Source organism: Bos indicus, chromosome 14, assembly GCF_029378745.1.
Source record: "Bos indicus isolate NIAB-ARS_2022 breed Sahiwal x Tharparkar chromosome 14, NIAB-ARS_B.indTharparkar_mat_pri_1.0, whole genome shotgun sequence".
Lineage (NCBI taxonomy): Eukaryota > Metazoa > Chordata > Mammalia > Artiodactyla > Bovidae > Bos > Bos indicus.
Genome location: NC_091773.1, coordinates 62,425,838 through 62,441,471, shown reverse-complemented (window position 1 = coordinate 62,441,471; position 15,634 = coordinate 62,425,838). Strand labels below are relative to the sequence as shown.

Here is a 15,634-nt window from a genome sequence, read left to right as displayed (position 1 = left end):
TTCCAATAACAACAATACTATTCCATCTGCAATTGATTGAATCAGTGGATGCAGAACAGTAGATATAGAATGCCAACTGAAAAGTTATATCAGGATTTTCAACTGCCAAGAGTCAGTGTTCCTAACACCCCTGCTATTCAAGGACCAATTGTACTGTCTCCTGCTAAACAAAGTTAATTTAACAAATGGTACTGATGTAACTAAACCAGTCAATCTTAAAGGAAATCAACCCTGAATATCCATTGGAAGGACTGATGCTGAAGTGCCAATACTTTGGCCCACCTGATGCAAAGAGCCGACTCATTGGAAAAGACTCTGATGCTGACAAAGATAGAGGGCAGGAAGAGAAGGGGATGACAGAGGACGAGATGGTTGGATGGCATCATCGACTCAATGGACATGAGTTTGAGCAAGCTCCTGGAGGTGGTGAAGGACACAGAAGCCTGGCGTGCTGCAATCCATGGGGTTGCAAAGAGTCAGACACGACTGAGCGACTGATCTGATCTGATCTGATCTGATGTAACTAGTGAAATGACAGGAGGAGGACATCATCAAATATGACTTTAGGAAAAAGTAAAAATAAAGATGAGTTCATTAGAAATAAAGTTGAAAGAACCAAAGTGATGTGAAGCTGGTGAAAACCAGCCAAACTGATAAGGCTTAAAGCAGTGGTTGTTAACTGGTGCAAATTTCAAAATAGAGTAAAACTTTCTCAGAATGCATTCGCCTTCCCCTTTACCAGATTAAAATCACCATGTATAATGAGATCATGAAGTATGTTGTTGAGGAGGATGTGTTTCACAGGTGAATAATAAGACAGTAAAGATGAGATTAAAAATCAACGTTTTGGAAACTGCTACCTCTACATCAGAACATGAAGTAAACCAAATGACCATATTTCAGTCCACAGTGTTCATTATAGTACAAAATCGTGTTCACTTACAGTAAGCACTTAATATTATTATGCATGCTTTCAGGCAAGTCATTTAATCTGATCATCATCACCTGTAAATTAAAGACTAACATTTGTCCTACTTGTTTAAAAGGAACGTTATAAGGATCAGAGGAGCTAATATAAATAAAAGTGCTTTGCATACTCTCAAGTGTTATGAACTTTTTAAATTGTTATTGTGTTACTATTAATTGTTGGGATGTTTCTGGCCTTAGAAAGGTGGTCTTCTATAATTCATGAAGTAATTAGAAAATTGCTGGAAAGGCTTTAAAAGTGAAATATTCAAATCCCAATTTAAAACGTTGAGATCTGCAGTCAACAAATACTGCAAACTTATCTTGGCCCACTTTGTTCTTCCTTGAGTTCTTGTAGACTGCACTTGCTTTTATCACCACTATGCAGCATTTTGATATGGTTTTGCATTTTCCTTTTTGTTATGTATTTTGTCCCAGGGGTACAGGTCTATATGCAGAGCTAGAATTCTTTCCTTTCACTCTATTTGCTGTGTGCACCATACTAACAATTGGGAATGACAGCGTAAGCAGCAACCCTTCGGCACCAAGCACCCTTGCTCTGAATGGAGTTTGAAAATGCTGATAATTGATCAACATCTGGATCTGCAAAAACTGCTGACGACAACTATCTTTAAACAATTTTCAAATGAAAGTCACATTTGAATACACATATTCTTCCTGTTCCATCATGGTAATATGTGGATTGTTAAGAAGCTGAGTTAGGAGGCTATTGGGAAAGATCCTGCCTTGTGAAGTGAGGAGCTTTAACGAACACAGATCTTTGAACTGGGCTACAGATGATAATACTGCTTATTTTCCTGATGATAAAAATCCACACACATTTTAAAATACCGTCAAGAGGATCATATATCCCCAAATTCTAGGCTCTCCAGGGCATTCTCTGTGGATGCGGGCTAAGAACTCATATTTTAGAAGTAAAGAACAATATGAGAAAAGTCACGATGGCATGGGCCATTTTTAAGAACTGGAAAACTTTCTAAATCTGGACTTATGGTATGTGGGGGACAATGGAAGAAAATAAAACCAGAAAGAAGGCAGTAAACACTTCACAATTTTTCCAAGTGTGCTCTGAAGAACTGTGTGGTCTCTCTAATGTCAGAAAGTGCTCAGCACCTGGAGAATAACTGAATAAATCAGACAAAAACTCTTGCTTCTCACATTACATGTTTAACAAGAATTTAATATGAATAAACACCCCCACCAACCCAAGTCATTAATAACAGTAAGAAGTTACAAACACAAAAGCTTTTAAAAATCAATTTGATCAATAAAGAAGATAAGGGGTTCAGTTTCAAGACATCAAGAAGAAAGCTGAAAATATAACACTATGGTAGGTAGAGCACTCTCTCCACTCCTCTTTCAGGGCGTGAAGATCCTATTGCTGCTGCTAAGTCGCTTCAGTCGTGTCCGACTCTGTGCGACCCCATAGATGGTAGCCCACCAGGCCCCTCTGTCCCTGGGATTCTCCAGGCAAGAACACTGGAGTGGGTTGCCATTTCCTTCTCCATTGCGTGAAAGTGAAAAATGAAAGTGAAGTCGCTCAGTCACATCCGACCCATAGCAACCCCATGGACTGCAGCATACCAGGCTCCTCCATCTACGGGATTTTCTAGGCAAGAATACTGGAGTGGCTTGCCATTGCCTTCTCCAGAAGATCCTATTAGTAGTTGCCAAGAGGATGGATGTGATTATTCAGGGAGAAGATACAAAGCAGCAGCACAGCTGAGAACACAGACCAGGGAATGCAGGTCTCTTGACAGAAAGAGAAAGGGCAGGTGGAGAAAGAGGTAGCTGGGATTAAAAGTGACAGAAATAGACATAAAGCAAAGGCAGCGGTGACGTGACTTGGCTAAAGCAAACGATCGAGATGAGATGAAAGTATCCACTTTGTGGGTATCAATGGGACTGAGGCATGAGGAATTTTCTGGGTCAAAGATTTTCAAACATCTCGGGGAGCTAGGAGGCTCAGACTTCAACTCTTCCCACTTGCCCCCACCCCCAGGTGCTGGCATTCATTGTGGAGCACAGTTTAAAATCATTCCTATGGAGAGTCATGGAAAGTTCCTGAGTAGGAATTAATATAAACAGGAGTACCACGAGAAAGAGAAATTGAATATCCATGTGTAGGCTGAATTAGAAAAGAGAAAATCCTAGGTTTTGGTAGCATCGATAGTGTCCATTTCAGAGGTGGAAATGACAGCCTGAATTAAGATGTAGCAGTTAACATGAAAAAGCTGCTTTGCCAGTCCGAGGAGCTGGGCAGTTTGGTGCGGGAATTAAGACTCTTTGAGGAGTATTTTTGAGGGACGTGACATGGAGGCATAGGTTTATTGATGGACTAATTTGGCAGTGGTAAACAGGATTGGACAGCTGGTAAGACTGAAAGTAGACAGACAACTAATTTGTTGTAACTGCACAAATGCTGAAGTGAGGAAAACGTGAAACAGTTTCTCATAGGCATTCCTTGGTAACTTTCCATTGTCTTTTTCAGAATGGTGCTTCCTGATTCTGGACACCTGGTCCCAAGAAGTGCCAGGACATGTGAGGGCAGCCATCTGGGTTAAGACTCCCCAGCTGGCATTCACCCTGCACTGATCTAGACGGGCATTCTACACAGCCCCTTCCTCCCATCCACCTCCAATTACACTACTTTCATTTGCTTGCCTTCACCTCTCCTTCTCCTCGGGTGTGGTAGAATGTTCGGATGCCATCAGAGTTATACACTATTCGTAGGTGTTTTCACTTTCATTTTCCTATTCCCACCAAACCTGACAAAACAGGTGGACTACTGGCCCAGGAGTGAGAACTTGCTTTTAAACCTGGATCTTGGTTTTAAACTTGAGTTGTGTGGTCCTGGGTATATCATTTCGAAAACAGGGACTATCAGTTAGATTAAAGATAGTTAATTTGGGGAAACTATCAAAATTTTGGACCCCCTTTCTCTAGATATTCACAACTGCACATATGACACCTACAAACTTCAGGAGATTCATAAACCCCCTTCAAGCTCATCTATAAACTCCTCAAGACAGTGTTCTTAAAATATGTGTACCATGATCCAGTGGTTAAGACTGTGCTTCCACTGCAGGGGACACATATTTGACCCCTGGTAGTAGTTTTACATGCTGCTTGGCATACCCTAAACAAAACTGTGTACCAGGATCATCTGAAGTGCTTGTTAAAAATGCAGTCCCAAACCCATCCCAAGAGACTTTGATTCACTATATGTGGGGCGTAGACCCAGATATTTACATTTCTCACAACGTTTTCCAGGTGATTCTGATGCAGGTGGCCCAAGCTGCACCAATATATCTATAGAAATAAAGTACTTAAGCCATCCTTGCATCTCAAGTTAAAAACTGTGAAACAGGTGCTCACTGAACTTCATTCTAGATCTAAAGTTCTGCCTCTGTCTTTGTGGGTGTGTACCAAGATAGGCATAACAAATAAAAATTAACTTCCAGGTCTTAAGTCTGAACTGTTGGAGCTACCACCACAAACAAAAATATCTGAATTGTTCTATTAGAGTAGGAAAATGTTTGTTTCAAAAGAGGAAGAGAAAGTTTGAGGGCTATTTACAATTTGTTAGTTACTAAATGTTTACAGAGTCAAAGTAAAATCCCAAATCTGGAATCTACAACTTTCTGAAGAAATGTAAGAATCTCTGTGAATCTGAGTGCTGAATCTCTGTGAGCTGAAACTCTATTAAAAATAATCTTTATTTTTAATCCATTTTGAGTTTATTTTTGTGTATGGTGTTAGAAAGTGTTCTAGTTTCATTCTTTTACAAGTGGTTGACCAGTTTTCCCAGCACCACTTGTTAAAGAGATTGTCTTTAATCCATTATATATTCTTGCCTCCTTTGTCAAAGATAAGGTGTCCATAGGTGTGTGGATTTATCTCTGGGCTTTCTATTTTGTTCCATTGATCTATATTTCTGTCTTTGTGCCAATACCATACTGTCTTGATGACTGTGGCTTTGTAGTAGAGCCTGAAGTCAGGCAGGTTGGAATGCAAACTAGTACAGCCACTATGGAAAACAGTGTGGAGATTCCTTAAAAAACTGGAAACAGAACTGCCTTATGACCCAGCAATCCCACTGCTGGGCATACACACTGAGGAAACCAGAACTGAAAGAGACAAGTGAACCCCAATGTTCATCGCAGCACTGTTTATAATAGCCAGGACATGGAAGCAACCTAGATGCCCATCAGCAGATGAATGGATAAGAAAGCAGTGGTACATATACACAATGGAGTATTACTCAGCCATTAAAAAGAATACATTTGAATCAGTTCTAATGAGGTGGATGAAACTGGAGCCTATTATACAGAGTGAAGTAAGCCAGAAAGAAAAACATCAATACAGTATACTAACGCATATATATGGAATTTAGAAAAATGGTAACAATAACCCTGTATACAAGACAGCAAAAGAGACACTGATGTATGGAACAGTCTTTTGGACTCTGTGGGAGAGTGAGAGGGTGGGATGATTTGGGAGAATGGCACTGAAACATGTATAATATCATGTAAGAAACGAGTCGCCAGTCCAGGTTCAATGCACGATATGGGATGCTTGGGGCTGGTGCACTGGGATGACCCAGAGGGATGGTATGGGGAGGGAGGTGGGAGGAGGGTTCAGGATGGGGAACACGTGTATACCTGTGGCGGATTCATGTTGATATATGGCAAAACCAATACAATATTGTAAAGTTAAAAAATAAAATAAATAATCAAAGATACCACACACAGCAACAGGTTTAGAAATATTTACAAAATAACAGGCTAAGAAAATTATAGCCAACAATTTTAACTACCCTACAGTCTAATGAATCCCAGTGTGTTGACTGTTGTTATGTACCTCTACTAATATAGACGGAGAAGGCAATGGCACCCCACTCCAGTACTCTTGCCTGGAAAATCCCATGGACAGAGGAGCCTGGTAGGCTGCAGTCCATGGGGTCACTAGGAGTGGGACACGACTGAGCGACTTCACTTTCATTTTTCACTTTCATGCATTGGAGAAGGAAATGGCAACCCACTCCAGTGTTCTTGCCTGGAGAATCCCAGGGACAGAGGAGCCTGGTGGGCTGCTGTCTATGGGGTTGCACAGAGTCGGACACGACTGAAGCGACTTAGCAGCAGCAGCAACTAATATAGAAGGGCTTCCCTAGAGGCTCTGACGGTAAAGAATCTGCCCGCAACGCAGGAGACCCAGGTTCCATCCCTGGTCCATCACCCAAGGAAGATCCCTTGGAGAAGGGAATGGCTACCCACTCCAGTGTTCTTGTTTGGAGAATCCCATGGACAGAGGAGCCTGGTGAGCTACAGACAGCCCATGGGGTCGCAAAGAGGCAGACACGACTGAGCGACTAACACTTTCACTAATATAGAAGCCAAGAAGACGAACACGTTAAGGTAGGTTTTATTAAGCACCCACAACTTCCGTGGCACTTTGCATAAAGCACTTAATTCTTTGTGAAGCAAGCATCATTTCCACTGTAGAAATGAAGAAAGTGGTACCCCCCAAATATTCACAGCTCGTTTACCGGGGTCTGAGTAAAACTGGTCTGCTAACCTTATCGTTGCCATTGTTAGGAGGATTTCCTGAAGTCTTTCTACTGATCAGCTAACCCCATCCACTTGTGTCAGTTTCTACACGCATCCTTCCAAGTCCTATTAACCATCCCAGAGATGGAATGCATTTCTCCAGTAGGGCTACCAGTCCTCGGCCCTAGCCTCAACCTCCCCTGCCAGGGCTCCAGAACAGGGAAGGATGGAAGAGGGTGCGCCTTGCCCGGATCTGAAGTCTCAGAGCACTGCCCTCGGGTCGCCCCAGAGCAGTGGAGCAGAAACCCGGCTCCTTCCTCACCCCTCCGAGGGGACGGCCTTCAGAGCGCTCGAAAAGACGAAACCAGGCTGCAGCGAGAGCTCGAGGCCAGGCCTACCCCGGGTCTCAGGAGGCAACGAGTAAAATCTACTACAGAGATCCTGCACTTCGCAGGTCCCCCCCGCAGCTCGCAACCCAGAGGCCCGGCGTGACCGCGGGGCGGGAGAGGAAGCGACAGCGCTGTTTACCTCCTCTGGCTGGGGCCTGGCCGCTTCCGGCCTTTCCGGGTCTCCCATCGCGCAGACTCCGCCAGAGCTACCAGAGCAGAGGGAACCGACAGCCTCGGGCCACTCCAACTGGGACAGAACCAGGTGGCCGGCGGGTGCTCTGAGTAGGCCCCGCCCCCTGGCGCAGGGACCGCTCCTACTCCGGCCGGTCCCGCCCCGCTCCTCGCCGCTGGCCGATCCCGGCTTTCTCGCCTGCCCATTGAGGACCTGGCCCGGCTCGGGCCTGGCCCCGCCTCCCCACCCACACTGGGACGCGCCCACTCCGACTGCACCGCCCCACCTCTCTGCGCCGGCCCCACCTCCTGCCGCAGCCAGAGTAACATAGTCTCGCCAAAATTCGCCCAGCGCCACTGCGCGGGCACCGCCTTCCGTCTTCTCAGCGAAGGTCTCTTCTTTGAGCCTGCCAAACTCCGCCCACTGAACCTCGGGCCCCGCCTCCTCCACTAGGTCCCGCCTCTCCAGCCGGCCCCGCCTCTCCTCCCGGCTCGCTGCCTTTGGCTCCTCCCGCGTCGCCGTCTTCTAGCCTCTCAGTGCGGGAGGTGCCCGGACCTCCTATGATCGAAAGTGTCCAGCTAGTTCTGGCCGTGCGTCAGGAACACGGTATATGTCGCGTTAACTCGGCCTAAACTAAAAGACGCTTGCTCCTTGGAAGAAAAGTTATGACCAACCTAGACAGCATATTAAAAAGCAGAGACATTACTCTGCCCGTCTAGTCAAAGCTATGGTTTTTCCAGTAGTCATATATGGATGTGAGAGTTGGACTATAAAGAAAGCTGAGAGCTGAAGAATTGATGCTTTTGAACTGTGGTGTTGGAGGATACTCGAGAGTTCCTTGGACTGCAAGGAGATCAAACCAGTCCATCCTAAAGGAAATCAGTCCTGAATATTCATTGAAAGGACTGCTGCTGATGCTGAAAACTCCAATACTTTCGCCACCTGATGTGAAGAACTGACTCATTGGAAAAGACCCTGATGCTGGGAAAGACTGAAGGCAGGAGGAGAAGGGGACCACAGAGGATGAGAGGGTTGGATGGCATCACCGACTCGATGGACATGAGGTTGAGCAAGCTCCAGGAGTTGGTGAAGGACAGGGAAGCCTGACGTGCTGCAGTCCATGGGGTCGCAAAAAGTCGGACACTACTGAGCGACTGAACTGAACTGAACTGAACTCGGCCTATCCTGAGAGGATGCGGGGTGGTGGTCGGACCGCACACTGGAAGAGCTGAAGAGGAGAGAGCGCTCTTCGAGTGTGGAGCGGTGGCAGAGGGAAGCCACGCTCTGGGTGGGAAAAGGGGACGTCCCTGTGACACCGCGAGAGAGGAGAGAAGGCTGCCCAGCTTTTCTCCGAAGCTCCCGAGAAGCAGAGGTCGGGGAAAAGTGTGCGGGACGAGGCGGGGGGCGTGCGGAGGAGGAGGGGGAGAATAACGGAAGAGGGCGTGACACTTGCCGAGCTCTTAGCAAGTGCCAGGCGCCGCGCTCGCTGTGAGCCGGGCCACAGGGTCCCGGGACGCCTCTGCGCCCTGCACAGAGAAGCCCCCTCCCTCGGCCGGCCCACCAGGAGCCCGGGCTTGGGATGAACGACTGAGGTTACCCAGCCCGAAGTAGAAGGCGCCCGGGCTCCCCGCGAAACGCTCTTTGCCAGGCCCAGAGTCGAGGAGCGGACAGAGAGACAGACGCTGGGCTGCCCATGGGCCTGTTTCTCAGGGGAACTGTCTACAGGTAAGTGCCCACAGAAAGAAAAAATAGTGGGGTCTAAAAACCAAAACTGAGGCGAAAGAGATTTGCTTAAGTCGTCTGAAGCTGAAATGTCGAGGGAACCCTTGTCAGGCCTTGACAACAGGCACCTGCTTTGTGATTAGTTGAGGGAACTGTGGTTCAGACAGGATAGATAACTGAGCTTTGAAAATGATGAAAGTTTATTCTTAATCCTGCCCTAGAGTGGGGGATGAGCAATATCCATTCTTACTTAGACAACTACTAGGGGCCACGTGCTGAGTAAAATAAATTCCCACAGGTTAACTTTAAATAATAGTTAAATAAGTTCCTTGAGGAAACTGAGTCTTGAAGAAGCTAGAAAATTTATCACAGGCCATGTGGAAAATAAACTAAGAGCAAAGATTCTACCATTTAAGTCATCAGACAGTATGTCTCCTATTTATCAAGCTTCTTATGTGTATTGAACGTACAAAAGTGAATGAGTCTAGTGAAAAAGAATGTGGATTCTGGAGCCATATCATCTGGGCATGAATTCTAGCTCCCTTATTTATTAGCTGTGCTGCCTTGGACAAGTTACTTAGCCTCTCTGAGACTCAGTATCCTCAGTTCCTTCCGCATAAGACTGTTGCATGGATTTACTAATATATTACATGTAAAGAACCTACTGGGGCAGAAAATTACAATGGTAGCTTTCAAGTACACTACTCATCAGAGTATCCTAGAGGTCATAGAACAGAAAGGCTCAACTGAGTCGCTTGAATCACATGGTTTATTAAATTAATTGAAAACATACATTAAGGGGAAAGAGATGGAGTAGCTAACCTATGTAAGATGGGATTCAGAAAGGGAAGGAAGTGGAAGGATCATTCAAGTTAATCATTCATACTCATATATCTTGTCTTTGCTGCATCAGCCTTCCCAGCTGGTGGAATAATTACAAAGGCCAGAGTTGAGGATGGGCATGGGGAATCTCCGCAGTAGAGCCAACATACCTTTGCTCTTTTGGAGGGATGCAGAAGCTAGTAGGCCTGGTGGTATTTTGGGGATCTCAGTTGTCAGTTTTCTGGATACAGCCAGCCTGGGGTCTAGTGCTGTTGATCAGCATATGGTTAACTTCCTCCACCTGGTTGGGATTTTAATGTCTGCAGAATAACTACAGGGTTTGTGGTAAAGAACCTGGCTGCCAGTGCAGGAGAAATAAGAGATGTGTTTTCGATCCCTAGGTCAGCAAAGATCCCCTGGAGCAGGGCATGGCAACCCACTCTTACCTGGAGAATCTCATGGACAAAGCAGCCTGGCGGGTTACAGTCCATGGGGTCACGAAGAGTCAGACACTAATGAAGCGACTTAACACATGGCTCAGGATATTAACTACAGCCCTTGAGAACAATTAAAGGTCCTCAACTTTGTTTTATAGCCAAATTGTTATTATTTTGTCTTGTTTGCCTGCTTTCCTTTGTTTCTGCATTTTCTTACTTCTCTTATTAAATCTGCTCTTTGAAACGCAGGGAAGGCCTAGGAGGCTAAAGTTTTTCTACCAACAAGAGTCAAGGGTCACAGGAGTTCTGTCCTTTAGAAGGCCCTGCAGGGTCCTGCTTGGTTTCAGAATTGCTGGATCATATAGTAGATCTATTTTTAAGTTTTTGAGGAATCTCCATACTGGTTTCCATAGTAGTTGTATCAATTTACAATCTCACCAATAGCACACAAGGGTTCTCTTTTCTCCACATTCTTGCCAACATTTGTTATCTCCTGTCTTTTTGGTGGGCTTCCCTGGTGGCTCAGACAGTAAAGAAGCTGCTTACAATGCAGGAGACCCAGGTTCGGTCCCTGGGTTGGGAAGATCCCCTGGAGAAGGGAATGGCTACCCACTCCAGTCTTCTTGCCTGGAGAATCCCATGGACAGAGGAGCCTGACAGGTTACAGTACATGGGGCTGCAAATAGTTGAACATGACTGAGCTTTTTGATGCTAGCTATTTTAACAGGTGTGAGTTGATATTTCATTGTGGTTTTGCCTTGCATTTCCCTAAGGATTAGTGATGTTGGGCATCTTTTCATGTACCTTTGGCCACTTCTACATCTTCTTTGGAAAATTGTCTGTTTTGCCCAACCTTTGCCCAACTAAAAATGGGCCTGTTGGCTTTTTTGCTGCTATTTCAGTTTTCTTACTTTGGATATTAACCCCTTATTAGATATATGGCTTGCAGATATTTTCACATTCTATGGGTTATCTTTTCATTTTGTTGATCACTTCCTTGGCTATGCAGAAACTTTTTAGTTTGATGTAGTCCCACTTTTTTTTTTGCTTGTGCTTTAGGTATCATATCTGAAAAATCATTGCCAAGATCTGTATCAAGGAGCTTTTTTCCTATGATTTCTTCTAGGAGTTTGATGGTTTCAGATCTCACATTTAAGTATTTAACCCATTTTGAGTTAATTTTTGTGAGTGGTGTAATATTCTAGTTTCATTCTTTTACATGTGAATACCCAATTTTCCCAGCACCATTTATTGAAGAGACTTTTTCTCCATTCAGTCTTCTTTCTTCCCTTGTCAGATATTAGTTGACTGTAAATGCATGGGTTTATTTCTGGATTTTTAATTATGTTCCATTGGAATGACTGACTTTTAACAAAGAGAATACATGGCTTTTAAGTCTAGTACATAAAGAACAATATGAACAGCTTTTGCCTGGTTTTTTCTACCTTTTGGAAAGTTTGCCTTAGAACTAAGGTACCATTCTACAGGAATCCAGAAACTGGCCTACAAAGAAAGATGACATAGAGAAGCCATAGGAAGGAACTGAGGCACCCAATCAATAGGTACTATCAACTTCTTGATGTGTGAATGAACAAACCATTAGAGGATTCCAACTAGCAGCCACCAAGTCTTCCTTCCACTTGAAACATCAGAGGCAAGCCATCATGATCATGTCCTGCACAGATTCCTAATACAGAGTCCAGGAGCATAGTGAATGATTGTTTTATACCACTAACCTTGAAGATAATTGGTTGTGCAAACATAGTAACTGGAATAACCTCCATTGTACTTACAGAGATGTGTGTGGTATGACTGAAGCAAGCAGCTGAGCCTCTGGTACAGAAAGTGTGTAATTTCATGCTACTGATGGCTTACAGTGTACCAGTAAGATGCACAGACCCTCATTTCTCCAACTTAAATGTCGTCTTAAATTCTTTTAAAATTTTAGTATATATTATGTTTATAATAAAATGATGTACAAACATAAGACAAGTTATAGACTATTTCATTATTCTATGTGGTATTGTGATTTATAATAAGCAATACATATTTGGTCTTTTATCCCTGTTTCTGGCACTAAGCTCCCCAAATCCTCAGAATTTCCTAAGTAATAATAAAATGGTGACTTTTTGGACCACTCATTAGGATAGGTTCTGGTTGCCAGGGGCACCAAGCAACTTTCCCTTGAACTCCCTGTGGATTGGTTGTTGGCTGTTTGTTGGTTTAGTCGCTAGGTCATGTCCAACTCTTGCAGACCCCATGGATTGTAGCCCACCAGGCTCCTCTGTCCATGGGATTCTCCAGGCAAGAATACTGGAGTGGACTGCCATTTCCTCCTCCCTCCAGGGGATCTTCCCAGTCCAGGAATCAAACCCGGGTGTCCTGCATGCAGGCATTCTTTACCAACTGAGCTATAAGGGAGGCCCTATGGGCTGGAGGTTGAATCAATCACCAGTGGTCAGTGTTTTAATCAATTATGCCTGTGTAACGAGGCCTTCATAAAAACCCGGGAAGACTGGATTCAGACAGCTTCAGGGTTGGTGAACACACAGAGTTGCAGAGAGAGGGCATGGAAGCTCCACACCCTTTCTCAGGCTTTGCCCAGTGTTAATCTTCCACCCAGCTGTTCCTGAGTTATATCCTTTTATGTTATCTAGTAAGTACAATGTTTTTTGAGTTCTGTGAGCCACTTCAACAGATTCATCAAACCCAAGGAGGTGGTCATAGGAACCCCTGATTTATAGCTATTCAGAAGTACAGGTAACAACTCGGGCTTGCAATTGCTTTCTGCAGTGGAGGCTGGGTCTTTGCCTTGAAATTTGATGCTATCTCTATGTAGATAGTGTCAGAATTGAGTTGAATTATAGGATCCCCTGGAGAAGGGAAAGGCTACCCACTCCAGAATTCTGGCCTGGAGAATTCCACAGACTGTATGGTCAGTCCATGGGGTCGCAGAGTCGGACATGCCTGAGCAACTTTCACTTTCATGTGGTGTCAGCACATTGCTTGGTAGTTTGGGGGAACCCCTCGCCATATATACACACCTACATGTTGGAACTGGGTGCTCAGGACCTTTAATGGCCATGACTGGCAACTCACTTAATTATAATCATACATTCCAAAAACTAGTGTACCTGATGTTTGGGAATGCAATCTCCAGAAGGGCTGGAGACATCTGACTTCAGCACTTACCAGCTCTGTAACCTTGAACAAATTATTTTAATCTGTGCCAAATTTCCTCTGTGTGAGGATGGTAATAGTGCCACAGAATAAAATGATATAAAAGAAAGCATTTGACAAGCTGCCTAGCACACGGTAAATACTCAATAAAAGAGAGCTTTCATGTTTGTGAACAATCCAGTGATTTTTAATTTTATGAGGTAATATATATAAGATTCTTTGCTTATACTTAATTCATGGTATTTTGATATGACTAAGTCACATTTTAAATACATTTCTGTATTAATCAAACGATGTTTAGGGAAGAATTAATCTCTATGTTCATGCTTATCTTTAGGTTAATGTAAACAGTGAAAATCTTTTTACCCAGGCACAAGAGGAAGAACCTAATCCAGGAGTAGATGATTTAAAAGTACTTTTCCATAAGAAGGAATAATAAGGAAAGGTTTGGCTTTGGGGTATTTACCAATAGGGGGCTTTATATTCACGAATACAACGAGTGCTCTGGACAGTGTTTCAGAATCATCTGGGATGCTGTTAAGAATAACGATTTCTTATATGAGTTACTAAGTCGAAATGGGATTGAAAGGATGAGCAAAGCTTAGAAATTTGCATTAACAAGACAATCACACCTTCAGAAATATGAGAACTACTGCCTCAAGGGAAGCTCTCCGTTTTAGACCTAGACATTGGTTCATTACCTCTAAATAGATAAAAAATATTATCTTTAGGAGATAAATTTATCTTTAGGGGCAAGTACTAAATAGTGAAATTAGCTATTTAAAAAGCCTCTCAAGTATTCCCCAGGAAGCCATTTATAGGGAACAATCTTGATATTCAGATAATTCAGGGGAAAAAAAAAAAAGTAACAAAACTTTGAAAACCTTCAGTAAAGTTCATTCTTGGTCTTCGCTTCCTAAATTTGTTTTCAAATCCATTAGATTTAATCACTAAACAAGACCAAAAGAGAACTTTATTTTATATGATTTTATTTTACATTTAGAACCATTTTATGCTTTACTTTAAAAAAAAAAAAAAAAACTCACTCTGCTTTTAATACTCCTAAAAGCATTTTAACCAAATCTTGATTTAGGAAGACTTAAGACATTGTGCATTATTTTAAATACTTTCATTCTTTCAATAACTATTAAAAATAAGTTCACAATTAGGTTTTCAAATGTCCTAATCATATCTAGTTTGTTCTCATTTAATGTTTTATCAATTCCATCATGTGCATACAGAAGTTTTTCAGACACACTGATGAAAATCAGTTCTTAATCTAATTACTATTTCATTTATTCAGAAATAGCATTTAGACATAAAACCAATGTCTCATTTTGTAAAATAAACTTTGGTTAATTTACACATCTAATACATCATATTAAGTTTTAAGTAGTACAATGAGTTTCACCACTGTTGCTTTAGTTTTTAATATTTATTGTGTCAGCAGGGCTGAAAATAATGTGGTTCAGTCTTCTGAAGGAAGTTTGTTTATATATATATATATATATATATATATATATATACACACACACACACACACACACATATATATATACACATACATGTATAATAAAGCACAGTGCCTTTGAATGTGAAAAACATCCCAAAGGCCAGGAGTCCTACAAAGGAACTACAAAGAAGGAAAGACTCCAGAGACTCTCTCCTCATTTTCAATATGCAAAGTGACTGGTTTAAGTCACTTTATTGAAGACATGGTGAAGAAAAGTGTTCCTTATTATGCCACTGAATAAAGCTACTAAAACCACAAGAATTTAGAGATAATGATCCTAAACTACATAGTTAATGGATCATCAAAAAAGAACTTCTCAGTTATTAAATACAACTGGATTGACTTCTGATGCCAAGTAAGGCTCATTTTACTTCCCCCATTTGTATAAAAGAAAATGTGGCCTGGCCAGTGCCATTCAGGATTCTCTGCTAACTGTAAAATGTGGACCAATTTCCTTCTGTTTCTTATAGTCCGTGTGTACATTCAGTTTTTTAAAACAAAATTTTTATGCACATAACCGTGTCAGGTACTGTATTGCCCTTAGTTTAAAAAATGTACAACTACATAAATAAAAACTATTGTTTCTTCAGTGTTACTTGACATTTCTTCTGTAATTTATTTAAAAAAGTAAATGTAACAAGATACTTTAAAAAGGCTAGATACAAAAGTAGTTAAGCTGCTCACGAACATTTAAAATTTTCCAAAATGTATCTTCAATAATCATGATCTTATAAAACATTTTACAGTTATCAGAAAGTGCCCAGGCTGAGTTTACATAACTGAAATGCCTTAGTACAAATGTCTAGTTAGAACTGAAGTGCAGTATACCTGACTGACTGCTCATTGAAATAGGGATACAA

General features: G+C 42.6%; 1 protein-coding gene and 1 long non-coding RNA gene across 7 annotated transcripts in view; one reads left to right on the top strand and one right to left on the bottom strand.

Annotated features, from left to right (window-relative positions):
* Window positions 1–7,499, bottom strand: part of RRM2B (ribonucleotide reductase regulatory TP53 inducible subunit M2B) — a 37,398-nt gene extending 29,899 nt beyond the window's left edge. For 5 of the 6 annotated variants that reach the window (XM_070802835.1, XM_019973916.2, XM_019973917.2 and 2 more), the window contains exon 1: window positions 7,068–7,391. In XM_070802835.1, the coding sequence (XP_070658936.1) occupies window positions 7,068–7,115 (48 nt within the window). In that variant the 5' untranslated portion in view covers window positions 7,116–7,391. The other variant, XM_019973918.2, reaches the window with a different exon arrangement.
* LOC139186956 (uncharacterized) lies at window positions 7,428–10,231 on the top strand. Its single transcript, XR_011570648.1, has 2 exons — window positions 7,428–8,825; window positions 10,046–10,231. It is a non-coding gene; the product is annotated as an uncharacterized lncRNA (long non-coding RNA).
* The last annotated feature ends 5,403 nt before the right edge of the window (window positions 10,232–15,634 follow it).